Source organism: Beta vulgaris, chromosome 5, assembly GCF_026745355.1.
Source record: "Beta vulgaris subsp. vulgaris cultivar EL10 chromosome 5, EL10.2, whole genome shotgun sequence".
Lineage (NCBI taxonomy): Eukaryota > Viridiplantae > Streptophyta > Magnoliopsida > Caryophyllales > Amaranthaceae > Beta > Beta vulgaris.
The window spans coordinates 14988166-15015952 of NC_079206.1; the positions used below are offsets into that span (position 1 = coordinate 14988166).

The following is a 27787-nucleotide window of genomic DNA, read 5'->3' on the forward strand; positions in this document are numbered from 1 at the left end:
AGTGGAGGTTTATACCCAAACAAATATCCACAAACACCCCAAATTTGAGGTTAATGAGAGTCGAACTCCCGACCATGAAGTTGGGAGGTGGGATAACAAAAAAAACTAAATATATCATACAAAAAATGACTATATGAAAAATATATTATTTCATATGAAACCTGATTATATCATACAATAACCATCCACCTAGTACACATTAAATTACGACTATAGTTAGACTGACTAAAAAAAGGTAAAATAAAATAAACTGAATTAAAAAATAATTAAATTGAACTGAATTGAACTAAACTAAACTGTGCGCACCCTATACGACTATCTCTATTCTCTCATGTGAGTGCTGTGACATTGAGCGTGCAAAAAAGTCTAAAACCCCAGATTTCCGTGTCAATTGTATTCTCTCTACGGGGTCCTGGGGTCTTAATACAGAAATAGTGAAGCATCAAAGTATAAGAGGGAAGAAGACTGAAGACCCCAACCACCATATTGCTTCAAATTCTCTCTTATCTCTTCTTCTTTTCCTCAAGTATAAAGGATATCATATCGCTGACAATATTAAAGCTCCTTTTTCCATTTGTATTTCTGGTAAAGTTCTGCACTTTTTTTTTATCTTCATTTCTAAGAATATTTTTGGTTGTGAATGTTCTCAACAACATTACGTTTTTTAGCTTGGAATTATCTAACATTCTATTCTTGATTAACAGTTGCATGCATTTCATTTCTCCCTCCTTATAAATGTAATTTCTGCTTCTTTTTCTTTGATTTCACTCATTTTTTCTACTGTCTTAAAGATCTTACATGACTTTGTTCTTCAAATTTTTACTGGGGAATTTAGTTTCTCTGTAAATTTTCTGAAAGATCTTGTTTATCTTAGAAAAAAAATTACAAAATTGTAGATATTTATTTAGATAACTGTAATATAAGAGCATTGGTTTGAGAGTATGATCTGTCTCAATTATATCTGTCTTTTGCATGGTACAAGTTACCTTTTCTTTTTTTATTTTTCTTTTTTATGCACTTTATTAATAATCATCTTTGTATTCTTCTCGTGAGTCTTGTGAAGCTTTTAAATTTGTGTCAGTAAGATTTCTGCTCCTCCACATATTTAGTTTTTTTTATTTATTTAAAATTCAAAAAAAAAGTTTCCTTTTTCTTTTTTCATTTCTCTGATTACTACTATAGGATATAGTACTGTATATCTAAACCCTGCACTTGATCAGTAATGATCTAAGAATAAGTGAACCTTTTGTGGAAATTGTTAAGTTAGTTTGTATGTCATAATTTTTTGCTCATATGTTATTTATTTTGTTATTATTGTGCACGAATGTATAGCTAGTATAGTAATCATTAAGATTTTACTTGCATAAAATGTTGCAGATTTGATTTATATGTGGTTAATTATCGAATTTCCACATTGCTAAACGATGCGAAACCAGCTATGGTTTGCACTGCCAATGATTTACTGGAGTGGAAGAATTTTCCCAAAGGCCTTAAGATCCTACTTCTTGATGAGGACACAGATTCTGCAGCTGAGATAAAATCCAAGCTTGAGGAAATGGAGTATATAGGTTAGACATGTATTTACTTCGAACTCTTTATTTTATCGATCTTAAGTACCCAGGTCGGATCCTTGTCATAAGATTTCATAGAAGCCGAAGTCTGATACAATACCAGACTGTGTTTCCCCGTCCGAAGTTACATAGTAATTAGTATATAACATTATGTATTAGAGTTGTTTACTTGTGGATGGTGGCGAATTTAGTTGGTAAAGTCTTGTAGAGGTGGTGTGCGAAACCTAATATCATACTCCTTTATCGCCATCGCCCTTTGGCTCTTCTATACACCAAAAAATAGAGTTGTCTTGCTTCTTTTAAGCCCATCTTATTTGTCTGCAAATTTCTGTGCTATTATGACATAAAAGGAAAATATGAGAACCACCCTTTTGAACTCATTAATTGGGTAGTTCTGTTTTGGTTATTCATATGCCGTATACGCTGGTCCATTTATTATTAATTTCTTTTAACAAACTGCTTACCTTGATTTGGTATCTAGTAGAAATATTTTAACCTTTGAGCAAATTTGGTTTGCACTTCTCTTTGAAGTAAGATTTTTGTGCTTCCATGAATAATGCTATAACAAGTAATTATTTTATTTGTCTTCTGTGACCAATTATTTGTTCAAACTTAAAGACTGTTGAGCTAAATGAAGGAGGCAAAGCTATCAATACATTGGACATTTTTCTGCTAGCATTAATTCGAACTGTATTAAGTCCTTTTTTTGTGAACACTTATGCAAGTTTCTTTTTAAAAAAAATTATCGGCTAACTTTTGTGTAAATTATCCGCATAGTTTCTTTCTCATTTTTCTTCCAAAAATTGACAATGTGAAGTTCTTCTGCCTAGTTATTGCATTTGCCAGTGAGCATGAAGCTTTATGTGCAATCTCAAGCAAAAATGAGAGCTTCCACGTTGCCATTGTAGAGGTAACATATTTCATTTTTTTGATAGGATGGTAACATATTTCATTTGTTAGTCTGAAAGACGAACGTACAACTTGAAAGCTATTCACTTATTCTCTTATATTAGGACACCATTTGTTTTTCAATTTTGCTGTATTATTTCTCTTTACTTGCTACATTAGTTTTTGCACAGTGTCCAAGACCAACCGTTGGCCATTAATATCTTTAAATAGGAGCTTGTTTGGTTAACCTTCAAATGCATGGGAAATTAGAGTTCCTATGAAGTAAATATATGTGTTGTTGTTTGGTTGAAAAACATGGGAAGTAGAACTTCCTAGGAAGTTCTATTTCCTACAAAATGGAGGAAATAACTTACCTACGCCTCCCTAGGTAAGTGGAAATTCCCATGGGAAATAGAATTTTCCATGTTTAACCAAACAAAAAAATGTACTTCCTAGGAAATAAAATTTCATGGGCAATGCAAATTCATGAGAAGTTATGCTTCCCAACTTCAACCAAACAAGCCCAAGGCATTTTGAATAATATTTAAAAGTTAATGAACCTTTGAGCATTAACATCTTTAATTATGCATTGTTAAAATCTTAAAAAGAAAATTTTCATGAAGACAGACATTGAGACAAGTAAAAAAATGGAGGGAGTATTAAGGTTGAACATTGAAATAGTAATTCCATTTAGCCACTGCATCTCCTCTTAAATTATGGATTATGTGTTAATGATCTCAAAATGTCCATGAGTTTGCAGTTATATAAATTCTATGTTTTGTTCCCTTATTATATATAATTTGTTACCAACAGAATTATTATTACCTTCGGTCTTAACAGGTGAGTATAGACAATCGTGATGGGAGATGCAACTTTCTGGAAACTGCAAAGGATCTTCCAACAATCAGTAAGCATTATTTTTTATGTCAATTATTTTCAGATTCTTTTGCATGCTTGTCACGAACTCGAACATGTGTTCATGATCGTGAACTAATCAAAAGTTGCATCTGTATTTCAAGCAAATTTTCTAGTTTCCAATACCTTTGTCCTATACATTAAATTCATATCTTAATGATGTAAAGTGCAATTCCCTGGTTGTAGTGACATCAAAAGAGCGCTGCTTGAGCACCATGATGAAGTGTATAGCGGTAGTGTTTCTAATCAGAGGCAATTATGTTGTCATTTGGCGTTTTTAAGTTTGCTTAGCTGAGATCTCAAACATATTCATCCTTCCTTTTCATGAAATGGCAGCTTGGTGCAGTTGAATTTCTTGTAAAGCCACTATCAGAAGAAAAACTCCGAAATATATGGCAGCATGTAGTTCATAAGGTACTGACCCCCTTAGGTGACAGACTTTATCATTGTGAAGAAATTGCTGAATTTCTTTCTTGCAATTTGACAGGCATTTAACACCAGTGGAAGTGCGAAGTCGGAATCAGTCGATTCTGTCAAAGAATTTGTGGGATCTATTTTGGAAATTCAGCAACAAAATATAGCAACACAAACACAAGTCACCGAAAAACCTATGATAGACACAGAAGTGGACCAACGTGATCATGACCAATCAGCTTCTGGTGATAAGTTCCCTGCTCCTTCAACTCCCCAAATAAAACAAAGTGGAAGATCCTTGGATGATGGAGACTATCCAGATCAAACCAACGGCTCCCCCATCAAGGAGGGTGGGGAATGTGACGAGGAAACCAAATCTGTCGACAATACATATAATGGCGAATCATCTGCCAAAATGGAGGTGGATCCACCTCAGCCAACTTCTGTAGTAGTTATTAAAGAGGAGGAAGATCGTAGTGATGGGTCAAGGGGCACCGATATTTCTGTACCTCAGTCACATGACAAAGAAGATGCTAATGTTAGTCTGAATAGTGGAAACTCAAATAAAGAATCTAAAAATGTACGTGGAACAAAGGGTAGCCGGAGAAAATTAAAGGTATGAATGGGACAAATTTATTTATAAACTTGTATTTAATAACTTTTCATCTACAATCATGAGTAATTTGTTGCTTTCTTTGGAAGTATGTTATTTGTAATTGTAGTCATATAATATAAGGATTGAGTTTTTATATACGTGATCACTTCGTTCAGGTAGACTGGACACCTGATCTTCATAAGAGATTTGTGCAAGCAGTAGAGCAACTCGGTGTAGATCAAGCCATCCCTTCTCGAATATTAGAGCTGATGAAAGTGGAAGGACTGACTAGACATAACATAGCTAGTCATCTCCAGGTATTATAATGTTCACAAACTTCTGGTCCAAAAATTAGTTTATCTGATGGATTTTTTTGTTGTTGCTGGTAGTTAAAACATATTAGTAAAATTTTCCTGCAGAAATATAGAATGCATAGACGACACATTTTGCCTAAGCAAGAAGAACGAAGGTGGCCGCACCCTAGAGATTCGATGCAAAGGAATTACTACTCTCACCGACCAGTGATGGCATACCCTCCCTATCACACCAATCATACATTCACATCTGGGCAAGTCTACCCAATGTGGGGACAGCAGGGTTGTCAGCCTCATGGCTACCCGATGTGGGGCCCCCCAAGCTACCCTTGGCAGCCCGCTGAAAATTGGCCTTGGAAGCCTTACCCTGCGGTAAAAGAATCTGCTTTCTTCGAAAGCCAATCACTTATAATATAATACCAGGTTAAGTTGTGACGTGCTGTTACCTTTATTTTTGTTTCAGATGCATGCAGATGCATGGGGGTGCCCTGTGATGCCGCCTCCCTCATGCCCAACCTCGGCATTTCCTCAAGTGAGTTGCATTTGTGTTCTTCATGCAATATCATATTGTTACTGTTCCATGTAAAGTAATTATCATATCATAAATATGTACATAAATCATAATAGTTGGTTAAATTTAACTTTCATTTGACAGCAGGTACAAGGTGCATATGGGTTCCACAGTCCTGATAGCTATGGGAAGAATTCTGCTGATATTAACCCGGTAACTTAATTTTTCCCTCCATTATACAATGTTCTTCTGGTCTGTACTAACTCTTGTTGCCTACAATGTGCCTCCAAGAAATGACCATTCAGGGGCTCGCTGGGCCAAAATCTTCACTCCTCTTTTTTATGGACTTGTATTATTGTTCATTGTTTGACCTCCATACCTATATTATTGTTTCTAATGTCTTGTCCTGTTAGAAATTGATGTTGAAGAGACATCATTTGTTTGTGTGTCGCCTATTGATCTAAACCACAAAATTAGCAGCCTCTTTCAGAATTTTATCTAAGTTTTTTTTCCGTTGTTCGGTGATAGTAAATTAGGAAAGTTAAGATCTTGTACTTGAATCCCAACAACCAATACCATGCTTTTTCCCTCTAAACTACAAAGTACTACTTGTACAATACAGGACCCATAGGTTAATACTTGGCGCGGTGCAGATGAGCAGCAGCACATGCTGAATTTTTATTAGGACAAATATATTGGTCTTCTACGTAATATATGTGTCATAAATGAATGTGTGATTATATACAACCTAGAAAATGGCTTATCATACATGACTGATACCTTTTAGGCCTGTTTGGTAATGTGGTCCTTGAAACCATCAAAATTCGGGTTTTTCTTAAACAAAGATGAGCATTATTCTTCAATACTCATTCTATCCAGAATCAGTTTTTACATTGTCTCAATCTTTCATTGTTAGAGTATATGACAGTAAGTTAAAGTTTCTCTTTAAAATAGTTGTGTTGTTTATATCCTCTCTCAATGAGGGCGTATTAGGAAACCCGCTTATAAACCTATACTGTTTTAGAATATGTGGTAATATATTCCCCAACATCTTAGAGTCGTATATATATATCCTGATCTTGAGTGCATCAACAATTCAACATGCCATGCAAAATTATATTGAAATGGTTTTTGATTGTTCACATAAGATACTTTTGTCAACCTATATGTGTAGTTAGATAGAGAAGGAGTCTCTTCAAGAGGCATGCATTAGGGTAATGTTGATGTAAATGTATACACATAGCTGGCTTAAATTGACTTAGCTTGGGTGCAATATATTCAAGAATTGATGTGACAAACACAAACCTAAAATTATAACTCATGCTATGATGATATAGATAATGGAGTTATCTATGTATGGTGGCCCCATCATGGTAGAATATTTGGAAGTAATAATCTAATACTTCCTCCGTTCTGAAATAAGTGAAACACTTCTCTACAAAAAAAACTCTCACATAAAATAAAGAAGTGTTTCACTTATTTTATAACGAATGAAGTATTATGAATCTTAAAATTAATATGACTATGCTTAATTAACCCCCAAATAATGATGTTGCAGGGAGAGGAGGTTATTGATAAGGTGGTTAAGGAAGCAATAAACAAACCATGGTTGCCATTACCCATAGGCCTTAAACCACCTTCAACCGATAGTGTCCTAGCTGAGCTCTCAAGGCAAGGAATCTCTATCATCCCTCACCATCCATGCTGACTTGGAACATTAATGTGAGAGGGGGGCCCACAAGGTGAAAAAATAAGCTAAGAAGGATCTGATGCTGCTGTACAACAGCTCAGTTGACAAGTGTCATGGTCCTGTTTGAAGCCGATTTTCCGATCGCGCGATCGAGGTAAGGCCACGTATGTGATCCTGAAACCACAGAGGTGTTAGTGGTTGTAAATAGAGCTGACATGAAGTTGAGTTGATATTGGGGTAGGTGTTGGAAAAATATGATCAGATTGATCATAATGGAAAGAAAAGGGTGGGAATGTGAATGTGAATGTGATGGGTGGTGCATCATTGTTCAATGTTTGTTTCTTGTTGGTGGAATGAAAGAGGTCCTACACATCTTGTTGGAGGGTACTATTTCTGAAGGACTTGTCCCTTAATTTGTAGGGCGTAGTGCTTGAAATTTTCCCATTAAAACTCTCTCATGGTAATAAGAAAAAAGGTAGATATATTTTGAAGATTGCTTCATGTCGTTTCTCTTTCTCTCTTTTTTTTTTTCGAGGTAATAACATATCTTTTATTTATTTTCATTTATAAAGCATAACATATCTTTTATTTATATTCATTTATAAAGCATAATAATGAGGGCCTATGGATGTACGCAATAGTATAAGTTTATCACAAATTCTTATATGCAGCCGGCCACATAGGAAGTTACATGCGTGGCCGCGCGCGCGATACATTGTCAGTCCGTCAGCTCATTTTCAAATGGTCATATCTCACTCGTTTCTCATCGTAATCGAGCTTTTGACCAAACGTTAGAAAGCTATCGAGCCAAATTTTCATATCCAACTTGAATCTTCGCAAAATATTAAGTTTGCTATGAGATATGACCTTTTGAAGTTGGCCCTTATGCACAAACACTTATAAACAAATGAAGTTACTCTTATGACCAAATGGAGTTACTCTTATGACCAAATGGAATTACTTGTATGAGTATGTATTTACTTTATAAAGTAAAATGGTGTCACTCCTATAAAGAAATGTGCTTACTCTTATAAGCAAATGCGGTTATTTTTGTGAACCTTTGGGGTTACTCGTATAATTAAATGAGATTACTCGTATGATTTATTGAAGTTACTTGTATAAATAAATGAGGTTACTAGTATGAATTAATTGAGTTACTCATAAGATTAAGTGAGGTTATTCATAGATTAAAGAACATTATTAGTATGAATTAATTGGATTACTCATATGATAAAAGTGAGGTTACTCATATAATAAAATGGGGTTACTTTTGTGAACAACTGGGGTTACTTGATCGAATTGGGGTTACTCGTATGACTACATGAGATTACTCGTATGATTTATTGAAGTTACTTGTATAAATGAATGAGGTTACTAGATGAATTAATTGGGTTACTCATAAGATTAAATGAGATTACTCATAAATTAAAGAACATTACTAGTATGAATTGATTGGGTTACTCATACGATAAAATTGGGGTTACTCATACAATAAAACGGGGTTATTTTTGTGATTGGGGTTACTTGATTAAATAGGGTCATCATATGATTAAAAAAAAGTTAATATTGTAAATTAATGTTGTTACTCATATGAAAAAATGAAGTTACTTTTGTGAGCAAATGCGGTTACTCATTTAAATAAATGAGGTTACTAATAAGCTTACTTTTATGAATGAATGAGGTTACTCGTTTGAATAAATGTGGTTACTTTTGTGAACATTTGGGGTTACTCGTATGATTAAATGAAGTTACTTGTATGATTTATTGAAATTCCTTGTATAAATGAATGGGGTTACTAGTATGAATTTATTGGGTTACTCATAAAATTAAATGAAGGTACTCATATATTAAATGGCATTACTAGTATGAATTAATTGGGTTACTCATATGATAAAAATGTATTAGGCTCCCGTAGCCTCAGCCCCACCCTCCAGCCCCTTCCTCTCCCTCTTCCCCCGCCCCCGCCTGCCTCTCCCCTCCCCAGCCACGCCCACCCCTCCCCGCAGCTTCCCACCACCACCACACACAGCCCCCCCACCCCTTCTTCTTCTTATTCTTCCTTCCTCCTCCCCATTCTGAAATTTCAATTTTCTTTCTTTTTTTCACTGTTATTCATGAAAATGAAATAAATTTCGGTTATGCCATGGTAGAACTGAAAAAAATTGGTTCCCCCATGGTGGAATCAAATTTTTTTTTTTGTTTTCACCTTGATAAGATTGGAAAAATAAATAGTCTTTTCAATAATGGTGAAAACTAAAAATTGGTTAGGTTCATGCTAAAAAAAATTATGAAATTCTAATTTTGGAGGTTAAAAAAATACAAAATACGTAAAAGAATACGAAAGATAAATATTAAACCCCAGTTCGAATTAGGGTTTGTTTAATTCAACTTATTTTGTCTTATATTATCTGAACTTATCTAATCTTATCTTATCTTATCCGGTTTTTTCACCAAATACCCCTGACAAATTTAAAAATTCAACATATACCCTTAGTATTTCAGAAATGCACCATATACCCATGAATTTCAAAAAATTGTACACCATATACCCTTTTCCTAAATGTCGTTAATCCACCGTTAGCTTTATTAACGATTTTGCCATCATTAAGTCCTAACCCTAATCTAACCTAATGTAACACCCCAAATTTCTCTCTTTATAAAGAATATATTTTAATATAAACACTTGAGAAACTTGGGAGTATTATTGCCACGTGATAACGTTAAAGGCTAAAACTACTAACTACTAATTATACAATTGCAGCGGAATTAATAAAAATAACTTCTCTTTATTGATAAATAAAAATTTATTGTTTCAACTATGACAAAGGGAAATATAAAAATAATAACTACTAAACTAAGCTATGTAGTACTCCTCACTAGCTCCCCCATACGTAGTATGCATCAATCAACCTCAAAAATCTGCTCACCAAAAGGATCATCACAGGGACAAAGCCATAAAACAAACAAAATAAATGCGTGTCAGTAAAAATATTGAGTACATGTATATGCGGAAATTTAAATACTTTACTAAACATTCAAAATACTCATATAAACCTTCCTCGAATACTTGAAATAACTTGTATAAATTCCTTGAATACTTGTATAATATAACGTATATAACTTAAACTCCTTTTCCTTGCCTAGGTACCTTTCCTAAAGTGTGCACACCCCACAAGTTTAGTATTCCTTGATGAGTCTATTACGAGGGGAACTACCTTGTCCACATGACTTATACAAGAAGTACATGGGTAAATAATATAATAGCTACCGTTCTTGTTAGTAAATAACAAGCCGTGGCCTCTTTATAAATGTGATCATAAAAGATCATATAACTAAGAAGAATCTTTCGGAAATAATCCTCCTTTATAAGAATAGTAATTCTTATATAAAACTTTTGCCACTTAAAAGACATGATATTAATAACTTGCTTATGTCAAATAATCCTTGAAAATAATCTTTCTTTATAAATAATAATAATACTTCTAAACTTAATCGTAATAGAAGTTAACACAAATAATACCCTTGCAACTTCATACATAAGGATACATGATAGTAATATAACTTAGTGAATTTAGTAATGAAAACTTATCTCTTCATTTAGCAAAATCAATCATTACTATAACAACCTAGTGATTCTAATGTTTAGTGGAAACCAAAAGATACCAAGCAGTAAACAACAATATATAAGACAATTCATTAGTGGATCAACTAATATATCAACACCTATGGTAAGTTTATTAACAAGACCATGCTAGTGAATGACCCTAACACCGCAGCATGCATGGTGGACGAAATAAAGTCGGCATATGTATAGTTAGTAAATATTAGTATTATCCAATAAACATGTATTACAATACCAATTTAATTTCGACCGTTTATCAACCTTCAACCAAATTGTAAATAACTCACGAAACATAATTTTCAATGCAAACAATAACCCTATACACATGATACTATATAGGCGGAATAATATTTAAAAATCTACATATACACGCACCTTGATTAATAATAACTACTAGGGAGAAAATAGAGAAGGTAGGCTAAGAGGGAGAGAGAGTTTAAACTTAGAAAAGAGATTTATTCCTCAAATTTGGTGTGAAGAATATGGTGGGTGGAGACCCCTATTTATACTAGTTGGGTAAATAGGATAAGAATAGGAATAGGAACCAAAAGATAGATTTTTGAGAAAAGATAATTACTTTAGGTAGGATAAACTATCTTTTATGATAATATAGCTAGAATAGAGGAATATTCCACAAGATAAATAGTCTAGATGCTAATTAACCAAAAGATAAAATAAACCAATTAACAAATTAACCCAAAAGATAAAACAACAAAAGTAACTCACTTTTGATAGTTTCCTGCGTTAGCTGCGGAAGTTTACAAAAAAAAAATTCTTTTTCTGATTAGACCAGAGCACCTTAACAATTTTAACATCTTTGTATCGGGTACTTCTAACCTTACTGTCTAAAATCTTAATAGGCCTTTCTTCATAGGACAAGTTCTCATCAATTTGAACTGTTTCAGGCTGCAACACATGCGATTTATCTGGAATATACCGTCTCAACTGAGATATATGGAACACATTATGAACACGGCTTAATTCAGTGGGTAGGGCTAGTCTATAGGCCACTTTTCCAACTCTATCCAATATCATATGGGCCTATAAACTTAGGGCTGAGCTTCCCTTTCTTTCCAAACCTCATCACCCCTTCATTGGTGATACTTTCAAAAGCACTTTTTCGCCCACTTCATATTCTTCTTCCCTACGCTTCTGATCAGCGTAACTTTTCTGACGATCTTGGGCTGCCTTAATCTTTCCTTGGATCATCTTAACCTGTTGCACGGTCTCTTCAATCAATTCAGGCCCAAGTACAACTGTTTCACTTATATCGTTCCAACATAATGGGCTTCTACATTCCTACCATACAAAGCCTCGAATGGTGCCATGCCTATACTTGAATGATAACTGTTATTGTAGGAGAACTCTATCAAATCGAGATGATCTTCCCATGAACCCTGATATTCCATGACACAAGCTCTTAACATATCTTCTAAGGTTTGTATGGTCCTTTCAGTCTGGCCATCAGTGGCTGGGTGAAAAGCAGTACTCATTAATAGCTTCGAACCAAAGGCTTGTTGTAGCTTCTGCCAGAAGTTAGACAAAAATCAGAATCTCGATCAGACACAATATCTTTCGGTACTCCATGTATTCTCAATACATGCTTGATGTAGGCCTTAGCTAGTTGGTCCATCGACCATGTTGCCTTCATAGGTATGAACACTGCAGACTTGGTCAACCTATCGACAATTACCCATATCTATCTTTCCAGATTTACCCTTAGGTAACGCAACACGAAATCCATCGAAATAGAATCCCACTTCCATCCTGGCACATCTAAAGGTTGGACTTTTCCTTGGGGTCTTTTATGTTCACTCTTCACCTTTTGACATGTTAAGCATTTGGAAACAAATTCGCTATGTCCAACTTCATACGAGCCCACCAGAAATTCTTCTTTAAATCCTTATACAACTTATCACCCCCTGGGTGCATCGAATATGGAGAATTATGACCTTCCTCCATGATTTTCAATTTCAAATCTTCACAAGCTTCGGGTATACACCACCTTCCTTCCATTCTTAAACTTCCATCTTCATGAATTTCAAAGTCTCCAGCATGACCCTCCCTCACCTTTTCCTTTATCCTTTCCATTTTTCATCTTTTAATTGAGCTTCCCTAATTTGATCAAACATCGAGGGTTGGATGGTCAATGCACTAAACATTTTCTCTACTTCTCCATATTGCATAACTTCAAGATTCATCTTCTGAAAGTCTAAACACAGTTGATCTGCCACCACCATAGTGCTTAAGGTATGACTTGTCTTCCTACTCAAGGCATCTGCCACTACATTGGCTTTCCCTTCATGGTATTGGATATCCAAATCGTAGTCTTTTATGAATTCTAACCATCTCCTTTGCCTCATATTCAAATCCTTTTGGGTGAAAATGTATTTCAAACTCTTGTGATCTGTGTATATCTTACATGTCACCCCATACAAATAATGACGCCAAATCTTTAAAGCAAAGACTATTGCGGCTAACTCTAAGTCATGAGTAGGGTAGTTGACTTCATATGGCTTCAGTTGCCTTGATGCATAAGCAATGACTCTTCTATTTTGCATTAAAACACACCTAGACCATGTTTAGATGCATCACTATATACTTCATAAGTATCACTCCCATCAGGCAAGGATAACACAGGGGCTGGGTTAGTCTTTCCTTTAGGATGGTGAAGGCTTTCTCACATTCTGGGCTCCAAATAAACTTGGACTCTTCTTCATAAGGTTGGTCATTGGTCGGGCTATTTTTGAGAAATCCTTAACAAAACGTCTGTAATAACCTGCCAGACCTAGAAAACTTCTTATATCAGTCACATTCTTTGGAGTAGGCCATTCACTAACGGCTTCAATCTTTGCTGGATCAACGGCAACACCCTCCTTAAAATGACGTGGCCTAAAATGCCACTTTTTCCAACCAAAACTCACACTTCGAAAACTTTGCATACAATTGCTTCTGTTGGAGGGTTGACAAAATTATTCGGAGGTGTTTCTCATGCTCTTCTTTATTCTTAGAGTAAACCAATATATCATCTATAAATACTACCACAAATTGGTCTAAGTATGGCTTAAAAATTCTATGCATGAGATCCATAAATACTGCTGGCGCATTAGTCAATCCAAAAGGCATTACTGTAAACTCATAATGGCCATAACGCGTCCTAAAAGCGGTCTTAGCAATGTCCTTATCAGCAATTCTTAACTGATGATACCCTGACCTTAAGTCAATCTTAGAGAAAATTCCAGCTCCTTTCAGTTGGTCAAACAATCATCGATCCTTGGGAGAGGATACTTATTCTTGATGGTCACTTGGTTCAACTCACGGTAGTCGATGCACAACCTTAGACTACCATCCTTCTTCTTTACAAACAAGACAGGCGCACCCCATGGGGATACACTAGGCCTTACGTATCCCTTCTCTAATAACTCTTCTAATTGGGTCTTAAGCTCATTCATTTCAGCTGGAGCCATACGATATGGTGCTTTAGATATTGGGCCAGTTCCAGGCATTAGGTCTATGGTGAACTCCACCTCCCTTATTGGAGGCATTCCAGGGATTTCTTCTGGAAAGACATCCAGAAATTCATTAACTACAGGAATATTCTCCATCTTTTCTCCTTCTACTCCCAACTTTTGTATACTACACAAGTACAATGGATACCCCTTTCTTATACAGTTCTTGAGTTGCATAGCAGAAATCATTCTTGGACTGGGCTTCTGACTGATTTTTCTATAGGTTACTTTGACTCCTTTTGGGCCTTTCAACGTCACTTTTTGGGCTCTGCAGTCTATTTGGGCTTTGAATCTTCCCAACCAATCCATTCCCATAAACATCTAGGTCATCTAACTCAAATTCAATTAAGTCTGAAGGAAATTCTACCCCTGCTATAGTCACTAAGACATCTCTATATAGCTTAGAAACGTTAATGACATCTCCAGAAGGTATGACTATATCCATGCTTATAAGTTCGGGTTTTCCCAACTTAAGTTTCTCCACTAAGGTTTTGAAATAAAAGAGTGAGAAGCTCCTGAATCAAATAAAATCTTAACTGGAATAGAAGAGATGAAGAAAGTACCAGTCACTACGCCGCAGTCGTTTCAGCCTCACGATTGCTCATGACAAACACTCGACCTTGATTTTTGTCTTAGCCTGATTGTCTCCTCCGTTCCCATTCTTAGGAGGAACACGATTATGGGTCACTGATTGCTGTTGGAGTCCTTTGTTCCCATTACCTCCCTGATTCTTGGTTGGCTTAGGATTTGCTGATGTTGAGTCTTTCTGGAAGCACTCATATTCTCTATGGCCTAACTTGCTACAGATCCTACAAGTTACCAGATTTCCTTCACAGTCCCTTCCTGGGTGGTTTCTTGGACATCTTTTGCAGTAGTAGACTCTCTTGGACTTTCCATTTTCAGATTGACTACGATTGTTGTTATTCCCATTACTTTTATCATCCTTTCCTTGCTTGAATCCCCATTGTCTTTTGACGCTTATCTCCACCTTGAAACCCATTACTAGACCCTTCCTTTTATCTCCAGGATTCACTTCTAGCTCTCTTCCTTGATCCCGAATAGATGGGCAGCTCTCCCATACACTTCTCAAGGCTATTAAAGTTAGCCCCTCCCAATTTCCCTTGAATGGACAAGGTCAACCCTTGCTCAAATCTTGAGCCTTCAAAACTTCAGTTGGAACCATTTCAGGTGCAAACCTCATTAACTCTATAACTTAGTAGTATATCATTGACAGTCATGGTCCCCATCCTCAGGTTGGTAAACTCTAGCACTTCTTTTTCCTTAAGTGAGGTGGGTAAAACTTGGTTCTCAAGCTTCCTTAAATTGCTCCACCCAAAATCCTCTTGAGTCGCTAAAGACTCCTTCCTTTGGGACCACCATAAATCAGCTTCCTCTCTTAATAGTATGTAGCATTGTTGATTTTCAACTCATCATCACACCTAACAGCAGTAAACAGTTTATCAAACTCTCTAATCCAGTTCTCAAGACTGGCTGGGTCCTCTTTTCCATCATAGACAGGTGGATTCCTAGAGGCTACTTTCTTAAACACCTCGCCAGCTAGGTCAGGCTCTTGTTGACGGTTCAGTTGAGAAGTCATAGCCTTAGCCAAATTCTTGGTCAGAGAGGTCAACTCCTTAAGAGTTGCTCGAGTTTTGGATCTACTTCCGGGTCTACTGGCCATTTCTTCCTGGGAAAAACAAACTACTTATTAAGTTATCCTACTAAATTTGTAATTCATACAACAATCATGATTCATAATATGATTGACAAATTGCACATAGCATAAAAAAACAAAACTAGAATTTTATTTATTAATCCTTGAAAAGGAATGCTAACATATTTAAAGGAGTAGTAGTCTAATTACAGAACTACTAATTATTAAGCTACTAAAAAAATCTCCTTCCTTATGAAAATTAATAATATTTTCATATTTGCTAGACATAATGTCATACAATTATCAAGAAAATAATCTGATTGTAAATAAGGAAACAAAGAAAAATTTCAAACTATTTGTATTTCGAAAAATTTAAGAATATATAATAAAGTTTTTATTTCGAATACTAGGTTTTTCGTGTATGGAAAAATTAATCGAGGGAGTTCCCCGGAAACAGAGGTGCGGCACAAGCGGCCAACTTAAGTACCAAGTCTTTCCTTAGCCAGAACTTTCCTCAGAAAAATAAAGCCACACACTTATTCCTTTCTTCAAAATAAATAAATTGGAAAATATTTATATTTGGAAATATAACTTTATTTTGCAAATAAAATGCAATAATATATTTATGCAAATAAAATGCAAAAAATTTATGCACTAAAATGCGAAACTCTAACTTATATGCCCTTCCTAAATCTACCCAACTCTCATTAATAAACCTAAAGGCTCTTGATACCACTTTGTAACACCCCAAATTTCTCTCTTTATAAAAATATATTTAATAAAACACTTGAGAAACTTGAGAGTATTACCGCCACGTGATAACGTTAAAGGCTAAAACTACTAACTACTAAATTAACAATGCAGCGGAATTAATAAAATAACTTCTCTTTATTGATAAATAAAAATTTATTGTTTCAACTAAGACAAAGGGAAATGTAAAAATAATGACTACTAAACTAAGCTATGTAGTACTCCTCACTAGCTCCCCATATGTAGTATGCATCAATCAACCTGAAAAATCTGCTCACCAAAAGGATCATCACAGGGACAAAGCCATAAAACAAACAAAACAAAATGCGTGTCAGTAAAAATACTGAGTACATGTATATGGAAATTTAAATACTACTTTAAAACATTCAAAATACTCATATAAACCTTCCTTGATACTTGAAATAACTTGTATAAATTCCTTGGATACTTGTATAATATAAGTATATAACTTTAATAAAACTCCTTTTCCTTGCCTAGTACCTTTCCTAAAGTGTGCACACCCCCCAAGTTTAGTATTCCTTATGAGTCTATTACGAGGGGAACTACCTTGTCCACATGACTTATACAAAAGTACATGGGTAAATAATATAATAGCTACCGTTCTTGTTAGTAAATAACAAGCCGTGGCCTCTTTATAAATGTGATCATAAAAGATCATATAACTAAAAAATCTTTCGGAAATAATCCTCCTTTATAAGAATAGTAATTCTTATATAAACTTTTGCCACTTAAAAGACATAATATTAATAACTTGCTTATATCAAATAATCCTTGAAAATAATCTTTCTTTATAAATAATAATAATACTTATAAACTTAATCGTAATAGAAGTTAACACAAATAATACCCTTGCAACTTCATACATAAGGATACATGACAGTAATATAACTTAGTGAATTTAGTAATGAAAACTTATCTCTTCATTTAGCAAAGTCAATCATTACTATAACAACCTAGTGATTCTAACGTTTAGTGGAAACCAAAAGATACCAAGCAGTAAACAACAATATATAAGACAATTCATTAGTGGATCAACTAATATATCAACACCTATGGTAAGTTTATCAACAAGACCATGCTAGTGAATGACCCTAACACCGCAGCATGCATGGTGGACGAAATAAAGTCGGCATATGTATAGTTAGTAAATATTAGTATTATCCAATAAACATGTATTACAATACCAATCTAATTTCGACCGTTTATCAACCTTCAACCAAATTGTAAATAACTCACGAAACATAACTTTCAATGCAAACAATAACCCTATACACATGATACTATATAGGCGGAATAATATTTAAAAATCTACATATACACGCACCTTGATTAATAATAACTACTAGGGAGAAAATAGAGAAGGTAGGCTAAGAGGGAGAGAGAGTTTAAACTTGAGAAAAGAGATTTATTCCTCAAATTTGGTGTGAAGAATATGGTGGGTGGAGACCCCTATTTATACTAGTTGGGTAAATAGGATAAGAATAGGAATAGGAACCAAAAGATAGATTTTTGAGAAAAGATAATTACTTTAGGTAGGATAAACTATCTTTTATGATAATATAGCTAGAATAGAGGAATATTCCACAAGATAAATAGTCTAGATGCTAATTAACCAAAAATAAAAAAACCAATTAACAATTAACCAAAAGATAAAACAACAAAAGTAACTCACTTTTGATAGCTTCCTGCGTTAGCTGCGAAAGTTTACAAAAAAAAAAAATTTCTTTTTCTTTTTATATAAATCTTTTGTAAATCCTTTTTGAAATTTCTTTTTAAAAATATCTTCTAACTACTTGGATTACAAGCTGTAAATTTAGGCCCAGTATATAATTTGGGCTAGAATTTATTTGAAAACCCCATAATTTAATATAAAAGCCTATTTAAAACCTTAATAATTAATAAAAGTCTTTTTAGTATATAAAACCTTTTTAAAAATATAACTAATAACTTACTAAAAATACGGAGTATTACACCTAACTCTAACCCTAACCCTAAACTAATCCTAACCCTTACTCTAATCTTACCCCTAAACCCTTCCCTTTACCCTGAACCTAACTCCTTGGTAGCCCCACCCCTCCCCCTCCTCCCCACCCCAACCCTTACACTACAAGAATGAATATCAATTGCGACCAACCTTAACGACCGTGCGGAAATCCGGTCGTAAAAAGGTACCAATTACGTCGAGTTTTGAAAGCCGTCGTAGATATTAAGGTTATTTTGCAACGAGTCTTAAATTTGTGGTAGACGTTAAAATCTGGTCAAAAAGTATGAACTTGAGCGAAAAAACTTGAGCGGGAGCTTTCCCGGTTTCTTAATTTTTTTAACGTCCATAAAATTACTAAGTACAACGAAACTCACAGTTGCAAAAGACTATTAAATTAAAAAAATATCATTAGATTGTTCATCCCAAAAAATTAAAAAAACCCTAAGCTGTTCCATTGCGGTTCCTTCTGAGCTTCTTCACTCGCAAACTCCTATGTTCATCCGAATTCCTCCAATTGGAGATCGTTTGTTCAGATTATCTGGTAAGTTTCTCCATCCTTCATGCTATAAAGCCAAAATCAGATGTTATCTTTTGTTTTTGTTCGCCTAAATTGACGGTCTTCATGTTTTTGTTGTGCTCGAACTGGATTCCTCCCATTGGCGAGAAGAGTGAGGTTTCTTGGACTAGATTCAGGGCATCTGTTTCAGGGAAATTAGGTATTATTCTTCCAGTTTCAAGGCATAATTTTGATTTAATATTTTCATAATCTTGGCTGGTATTATGTTCGCTTAAGATTTTATTGGAATTTGGCTGGTATTATGTTTGTTTGGTTTTTTTAGAATTTCATTAAACGAACATAATGTTAAATCATAATGTTAAATCTTAAACTGGAAGAACAATTGTCGAATTTGGCTGGTATTATGTTAGTTTGCTTTGATTTTATTAGAATGTGAGTATGATTAATATAACGCAAGATGATAATCTATTAAATCATTTACTCTTCTTCTGTTACCGATTTTGATGAATTTGTTAAATCATCAAGAGTAATCAGCAGCTTCTGTTAAATCTGCTGATTACCTTTTAACAGATTATCAAGATTCTTCTGTTAAATCATTTCCAAGCTTCTGTTTTACTCTTCTTCTGTTACAAATTTTGATGAAGAATTACAAGATATTGCTCCTTCATTGTTAATGATACAGTAAATGACATTTATAATCTAAATTTAAAACAGGCATACGCTAATACATGCAAAAGAAAGTTAAACTTATAAATAAAGGCAATCCGAGTCTGAACTCTGAAATTATTTTCCTTTCAGTTCGTGAAACTGTATGCTTCTCTGCAAGTTCATGTCTCATCTCCCTCTACTCCCTCCCCCAAAGAAAAAGGTGGTCACCTCAAGCAACTGATAAGGGATAAAGATACAAGCATACAACACATCATTTGATGTTGGGCTTAAATAGAATTAACGTAAGAATGACATACCAACGCCAATGTTCTTGTTGGAGAAAAAATAACTTTGTCAAGACTCCCAAATCTGCCTAAAATTTTAGAGAGTTCACCTTCGCTTGAACTGAAAGGCAAATTCTTGACTAGTATGACATGGTTGCTTCTCTTGGAACCTTCTAATTTCCTAGAAGCAAAATCTTTCAAGGAAGCCACATTCACGCCAGCCTTTGTTAGAGCTTTCTTAGGATCTGCAATTATTTTAATTTCTCCAAGAGCAATGCGTATAGCAACATCATTTTAATTTTTGTTACAAGATTCTTTAATGATGGAACCTAAGTGCAGGGATATTTTAAAAGGGAAGGTGTTTACAAAAGCTACTATATAATATTTCCATTTGTGTTGTGTCTCTTTTCTAGTGCAGGGGCTGTAGGAGGGGGGGTGTGCAGGGGCTGTAGAGAGGGTGTGTGTGCAGGGGCTGTAGGAGGGGGTGGGTGTGCAGGGGTTGTAGGAGGGGTGTGCAGGGCTGTAGGAGGGGTGTGCAGGGCTGTAGGAGGGGGGGGGGGTTGTGTGCAGGGGTTGCGGGAAAGGTTAGTTTATATCCAGATATATCTACAAATTTCAAGCCCGTTTTGTCAAGTAACTGATATAATAAAAGGAGTCATGCTACTCATGCTACCAAGTACACAACTGCACTCATATAATAAAAGGAGTCATGCTACTGAGGATGCTAGACCTGATGTGTTAGATAATAAAAGGAGTTCATGTTACAAAATCATAGCTTCACCTACGTTCTTTCATCAGGAACCTATAAAATTATAGTCTAAAACTGAAATTCTAAGAGCTAATGTCCTTAATCCATGTTAATCAAAGATCAGAAAATCACTGCTAAATAGTTTTCCAGATTACAACTACAATGACTACACCAAAAGTCTCATATTTACATAGCTTATAAGACATGTGGAATTATCAGCAATAATGCACTTATTATGAATAAATCTACCTGACATAAGTTTCTTTTGATCTCTAACCGACGTGGGACTTACATCACATATCTATGCTATACGTTCCTTTCTTGGTTTATGACTAAGATTAGTTGAAGAACAGATATGAATCCATTATTTTTTATTTATATAACTGCAATTGTCTCTCTTTATTATAACATGATATTGGTTAATTTATCATTTAAGGTATCCAATACAATCTTTGCTTCCTACTTCTGGAAAATGTGGTTTCTTGCAGTTCAATTAGTCAAAAAGTATGCCATTGTACGATGAATCATGTATCGGTTCGCTTGTTATGGATTCATAGATTGCAGGAGGGTTAGCGAAATAGGTATAGTTGCTATTATGAGAAAGATTTATGATAGTGCAATACTAATCTAATAATTGCAAAGAGCTCTTTGTCATACGTAAAAACTGTCATGGGGCTTATTATGCATACAAACAAGGGTGCATTCAGTAAGGATTTCTATGCATTAAGGTTTCAAAATGAGAAAGGACGATGAGTTGTTGGGGACAAACTATATGGATGTAGACAAACTACATGAGAGCCTTGAGTTATTGGAGCATTTTATGGATTGAATGACCTTTTTTTTTATCTAAGCAGACCTCTTACAGAATTCTTCCCCCCCTCCCCCCACCATTAAATTCTAGTACAAAAGAAGAGAAGGAAAGGCTCCAACTTCCAGAGGGGGGGAGGGAAGCAAGCCTGATGTATACCAGAGTTAGTACATGTATGATATATATACCAGTCATCCGGATCACGTAGCAACCAATGTCTCATGGAAGACTTGTGACTTGTTGGGTTTTAATATCAGCTTGTTGGTGACTAATTTACTTCATTTTAATATAGCAGCAAATCAGAGAGAAGGATGAACAAGTTCGCTTGAAGACGAAGGATAACAGACGATTTCCAGGTTTGTCTTTCTTCTTCAATTAACTAAGCTCCTTCATTCCCATTCCCATAAACCATCATCTTCTAAATCTAAGCTCATCCATTCCCATTCCCATTCCCATTCCCCTCTCGTTGTCAGAATGATTGCTTCTATTGATGAGAAGAAGAAAACATACACTCTTTAAAAATCTGAAGAAGCTTTCAGGCCAAGGTATATTAATCTACTTTTTTTGTGATAAACCTTCTTCCCTACCTCTGGGTACTTACAAATCCAATGTATATGTATTATCACCATACTTGTATGTAAAGGTTAAAGTATACTCACTTTATTGTGGCTGGATAAAACTTGAACATGGTCATTTGTCTCTGTGAGCTGTAGTTATGGGTTGATAATGCTTTGATCTTGATATTGCTAAATTCCTCCAGGTTCTACATGCTTGCTATACAAAAGTTTCACCCTCGGTAGAGGTGGATAACCCACAACTTGTTGCATGCTCTGAATCAGTTGCTGAATATGGAGGAATAAAATATGGAGGAATTTAGCATTATTCGAAGTCTTTGAAAAAGGGCTCATGCTACTTTATTTAGTTGGAGAAGGCCTCTAGATCTTCATTTTCATAGTTTACACTAATTTTTTTTCTCATTGTTAGTTATACTTCTACTTTGTTTGTTATGTGTTAAAAATTTATACATTGTAATTTATAATTTGTTACCTGTTGTTTTAGGGGATTAGCAGCGAGGCGACTCGTGATTGGGCAAAACTAATCGTAGCAATGGCATGTGGAGGAGATCCTTACGTGAAGCTTGAGTTGGAATGATATGGACTAACATTGCGGGTTATGACATTTTCTACAACGTGGAAGAACTACAATAATTATGGTTTTTTTTAGCTGGTGAAACTTTTGACATATTCTCTAGACTTTTTTATCGTATTGAACTGTTGGCTAAGATTGTAGATACTTTTGTTATTGGTACTTGTGTTTGGACATCTATGTACTTATGAATTATGTTTTATCACGATATTCGGAGTGAGCGGTATATGGTTTAATATAGTGAATGCAAAGCAAGAATGGTCGCAAAATGTAACAATTTGGTCCGGTAAAAAACGAAACAAATGCGTTCGTAAAAAGGTGCTATAAAAATCATTTAATAAAAGAACACCGACAAGAATTATGGTTGTAAAATGTGTTGTAAGAAATGCATGAAAAAGAATTGCGACAAGAAATATGGTCGTCAGTGGTGTAATGAAATAGTTCCAAGAGTAAAATTGCGACCGGAAATTAGTCGTAGTTAGGTAAACAATGACTTTCAAAAAAGAGATTTACGACGAGAAAATTTGGTCGTTAAAAGAATCACTTGAATTTTCAAAAATTCAATTGCGACGGGTAATCTCGTCGTAGATACAGACTTTTTGCGACGAGTTTTTCACCTCGTCGTAAAATATCAATGACGACGGCTCATCCAAACTGGTCGTAATGTTTTTTGCGACGGAGCCTTTTGCGACCGCAGACGACGGTACGGAAATCTCGTCGTAAAAGGCTTTTGCGACGAGAAACTATTCATTAGCAACAGGATTTCCCGTCGTTGATGAGAGTTATTCTTGTAGTGTTACCCCTTCCCCTTCCCCACCGTCGTTGCGCGTCCGTTCACCGCCGGCCTCCCCCCACCCCCTGCGCGTCCATTCACTGTCGGTGTCCCCCACCCCTGTGCATTCGTTCACTGTCACCTCCCCGCCCCGGCCTGTGCGTTTGTTCACCGTCGATTCCCCCATTCCTCTTCCTTCACTGTCGATTCCCCCACCACCTCTTCGTTCACCGCCGGCCTCCCCCACCCCCTGCGCGAAAATCTGACCCACCCCCTCTTCGTTCACTGTCGATTCCCCCACCCTCTGCGCGAAAATTCGATCTAGTGTGGCGGCAGATGCGACGGTGAACGAAGAGGGGGAAATGGGGGGGTGTTGCAGCGGAGGAGAGAGGGAGGGGGATGCGGCGATGGATGGGAGGGGGATGTGGCAGTGGAGGGGGTGGGGTGGGGTGGGGGTTATGCCTGGGGTGGAGGGGTGGTGGGTTGGGTGGGTTAGGGTTTGGGGGTAAGGGTAAGGGTAAGGGTAAGGGTAAGGGTTTAGGCTTAAGATTAGGGTAAGAGTAAGGGTTAGATTAGGGTTAGGATTAGATTAGAATTAGAATTTAGGGTTAATAATGGCAAAATCGTAAGTAAAGCTAATGGTGAGTTAACATCAGTTAGGAAATGGTATATGGTGCACAGTTTTCGAAATTCATGGGTATATGGTGCATTTCTAAAACATTGAGGGTATATGGTGAATTTTTTAATTTGTCGGGGGTATTTGGTGAAAAAATCGTATTTTATCTTATCTTATCTTATTCTGAAATGAGTGAAGATAATAAGTTGAATAGAACATCTTATATTATCTGATTTTATTTGATCTTATCTTATCTTATAAGATTTTAAATAAGTTAAAATAAATTGGACGAAACATGATCTTATTTTACTCATCTGGTTTTTTAAAATTAATGTTCATTTGTCCTAAAAAAGTAGTTGAAGTTAAAGTTCATTAATTTTGATCATATTTTTTTCTTATTAATAGTGAAAAATAATATATCTGGTGTAACCTTGTTATATTCGTTTTGAAGTTTGTAATTATTCATTTTTGAACTTAATATTAATCCATAATCAAATTTTCGCTCTGTATTTTTTTTGTTCTTCCTACTTTGACTGTGCGTATTTGTCAATGCATTTCTTTGAAATTAAATTTCTTTCATTACATATTAGCAAAGATTGTAATGATTAAATATTACTCCCTCTATTTCTTTTTAATTCTTACATTGTTTGGGCACGGTTTCCAAAACGTTTTTTTAACCTTTATTATCTCTTGTTCCTTTTAATTAAAAACTATAATTTTTTTACAGCAAAAAATATAAAAAATTGATTTTATGCATCTACACGTTGAGACGAGTCTAACAAGATCACACATGACTATAAATTTGTCTTACAAAAAAAAAAATCAAATAACCCATCAAAGTTGATAGTTTGCTTTCCCAAAATATAAATGTAGCAATTAAAAAGAAACAGGAGAAGTAATAAAGTACTTGTTGAAACGAAGAAACCAAGACCTTTTTTATATACCGAGAAGAGTTTAGAAGATTATCCAAGATTCCAATTAGGAAGGAGAAAAAATACACATAAAGTATATGAATAGTAAAAAATGCATATATAAAATCCTGGAAAATAAATGGCTAAATCATTTTCGGAACTAAAGTTTGCACTAGAGTTTGCCTTGTAAGAGACCGTCTACTTTTAAATTAGAATTAAACAATAGTAAGTCAATATTAAAAAGAGAATTAACCCAATAATGACTAGGTTATTTCATTTGGTGACTAGTTTGATCCATTTAGTGACTAAGTCTACTTTTATATTAAAATTAGACCGTATTTTTTAATAATTTTTGTTTGCACTATACTATCTATACTTGCGTTTTGTTGCATCATATGCTTTTTATTAATATAATAAAAAAAATTAGCTGTAAGATGTTGCTGAATTAATTTTAATTTTCACTGCTAAATTATCAACTTCTTATATATGGTCTTTAACAGATTGATGATTAAGGATATAGGTTTTCATTGGATAGTCTGAGAGGCTGAGATTTAAAGCATTGAACTTTCACTTAAATAAAATCCAGAAAACAGTAGATTATATCATTATTCCCAGTAAAAATTATTAGAATAGGCATTTTAATTTTAATTTAAAATTAGACAAATTCAAACATACATTTTTCTAACATGTTCTAATTATATCATCTTACTTTAAACCTGTCATTGTTCTTAGAGATCTCGCATCTCGACCTAATCGTCTATTATCTTCCCCTTTTTTTTGTTTCCCTTTGAATCTTGAACTACATCAAACAATTTACAAAATAACCGGATTGTCTTATCGGATGGATTAAACTATTCACTAAATGGATTAAAGAATGTGAAAACTGAATGAACTAATCTGATCACTAAATAGAGTAAACTGGCATTAAATAGATTAAACATTTAAATATGTTCTCTATATTTAAAGAGGTGTTCCATTTTGTTTTAATTTTGAGTTTAGGTCGTTGTCTAATTTCTTCAAATAAAATCTAAGCAATCTCTTACAAGATCAACTCTATATATAAAAGTTAAAAGAGGATGCAATAACAAAATTCGATTTTATCAAAAAAAAAAAGTTGTAATTTAAATTGCCTTAAAGCTTTTGCTCAACAATTTTACAATAATTACGATAAAATTATAGAGAAGATATTGTGTCAGACCGTCCGACCATAATCTTTGGTCGGACGACTTTCAGTTGGTTTCAATTTTTTTTCAGTTAGTTTCAAAAAAAAATTCAGTTGGTTTCAAATTTTTTTTCAGTTGGTTTCAATTTTTGTTCAGTTGGTTTTAAATTTACTCTAAATGAAAGTAACTTACCTCTAAATGAAAGTAACTTACCTTTAAATATTTCTGAAAAAAGGCTTTCACATAAATCATCTTAAAAAAACCCCTCGCAACTGTACTGCAAAATCAATCCGCCTCAAGTTTCCAATGTTCCAAACTGATTTAACTCAATTGCTACATGTAATGATGTAATATAAGATTTTCTAATGATTAATTAAAGGTGTGAAGTAGCAACAGCAAGAAGAGGATTTTTCATGTGTACAGTAACACCAGTGCTTTCACACATGTCAATTGCCTCAGGTTACTCACCGTCGCAAATAACATTCCAGGATGAATCCTTCTACCGCCACCAAACAGAATCAACTCTAAGTCTTGCTGCTTGAACTCCATCGATGAATTCATGAACCACTCTGGACGAAACTCTTCCGGTTCATCCCAAATTTAGGGTCTCTCTGAACAACCCAAGCATTAATAAAAACAAGAGTTTTTGCTGGAATGGAAGAAGGAGAGGAGAGAGAAAATAAAGGTTGATGATGAGAAATCAGAATAGTTAGAGAGAGGTAGGAAAGGTGGAAGTGATGAGCAGAGAGAGAGGAGTGGTCGTCCGACCAAATGTATTGTGTCAGACGGTCTGACACAATACTTTCACAAAATTATAACCTCCTTAACTTGTATGATTTGAAGCATTCATTTTTAATCTCATATCCGCACTATTCATTGAGTTGACTATAAATTACAATTAGAATTTACACATTAATAAGTTTATATAGTAAAATTTGTTAATGATAAGATAACAAAATATCTATAGAAAGAAATGAACAATACTCCAAAAGGAAGATGTAAATGACATTGAACAAGAGTTTGTTTTTGTTTTTTTATATTGAAACTATCCTTTTTTTTCATTTTTCTATGTTTTAGGAGTTCAACTAAATCAATGGTCAAAATTGGTCTATAAATATAAAGGCTTACATTTTCTATGTTAAGCCCCCCTTGGTTAGCAGGCCTAGTTCTAAGGACAGGCATTACCTGGACTCCTCCTCAGGCTCCGTATGTTAAGCTCAATTTTGATGGGTCAGTTCTTAAGGATGGTGCTGCAGCTTATGGGTTCGTTTTAAGAGATGAGGAAGGTAAGGTTCTGTTGTGTGGTGCTAGTTCTATTGCGCCTAACCTCTCTATTTTGGTTGCGGAAGCTTGGGGGTTAAGAGAAGGTATCCGAGGTGCTCTTTTTTTGGGAGTCAAAAATCTGGTTATTGAAAGGAATAATCTTTCGGTTATTCAAGCCATAAAAAGATTGGAAAATTTCATGGTCTATTTATTCTTTGATCCAGGACGCTGAGTTAGATTTACAAAAGTTTGATTCCGTCATCATCCCGCACATCTTTAGAGAAGCTAACTTTGCTGCTGATTGGATGGCCCATTATGGGCATTCAACCGCTAATCTGTGTTATCATTTTTCGTCTTTGGATATTTCTTTTTTCCAAATCATCCGTAAGGATGCTTTAGGGTGGCCCGTTCCTTGGGTACCTCCCTAGTTTTCTTTCCGGCTAAAAAAAAAATAAAAAAAAAATAAAGGCTTA

General features: G+C 34.9%; 1 protein-coding gene and 1 long non-coding RNA gene across 7 annotated transcripts; both read left to right on the plus strand.

Annotated features, from left to right (window-relative positions):
• The first annotated feature begins 381 nt into the window (after positions 1 to 381).
• LOC104892971 (two-component response regulator-like APRR2) lies at positions 382 to 7399 on the plus strand. 6 transcript variants are annotated; one of them, XM_019249533.3, is made up of 12 exons: positions 382 to 585; positions 1378 to 1568; positions 2402 to 2481; positions 3300 to 3366; positions 3561 to 3607; positions 3711 to 3788; positions 3862 to 4404; positions 4560 to 4700; positions 4803 to 5069; positions 5161 to 5229; positions 5356 to 5421; positions 6767 to 7399. In XM_019249533.3, exons 2-12 carry the CDS (start codon positions 1439 to 1441, stop codon positions 6914 to 6916), a joined length of 1638 nt encoding a protein of 545 aa, XP_019105078.2. In that variant the 5' UTR covers positions 382 to 585; positions 1378 to 1438; the 3' UTR covers positions 6917 to 7399. The 6 variants fall into 6 exon arrangements, with proteins under 6 accessions (XP_019105078.2, XP_010677297.2, XP_019105079.2 ...); XM_010678995.4 differs by having other exon boundaries at positions 383 to 585; positions 5353 to 5421; XM_019249534.3 differs by lacking the exon at positions 382 to 585 and adding an exon at positions 611 to 737 and having other exon boundaries at positions 5353 to 5421.
• An 11423-nt stretch (positions 7400 to 18822) lies between these two features.
• LOC104903528 (uncharacterized) lies at positions 18823 to 22612 on the plus strand. Its single transcript, XR_007274528.2, has 4 exons — positions 18823 to 18979; positions 19106 to 19154; positions 21739 to 21799; positions 22503 to 22612. It is a non-coding gene; the product is annotated as an uncharacterized LOC104903528 (long non-coding RNA).
• Positions 22613 to 27787: the final 5175 nt, after the last annotated feature.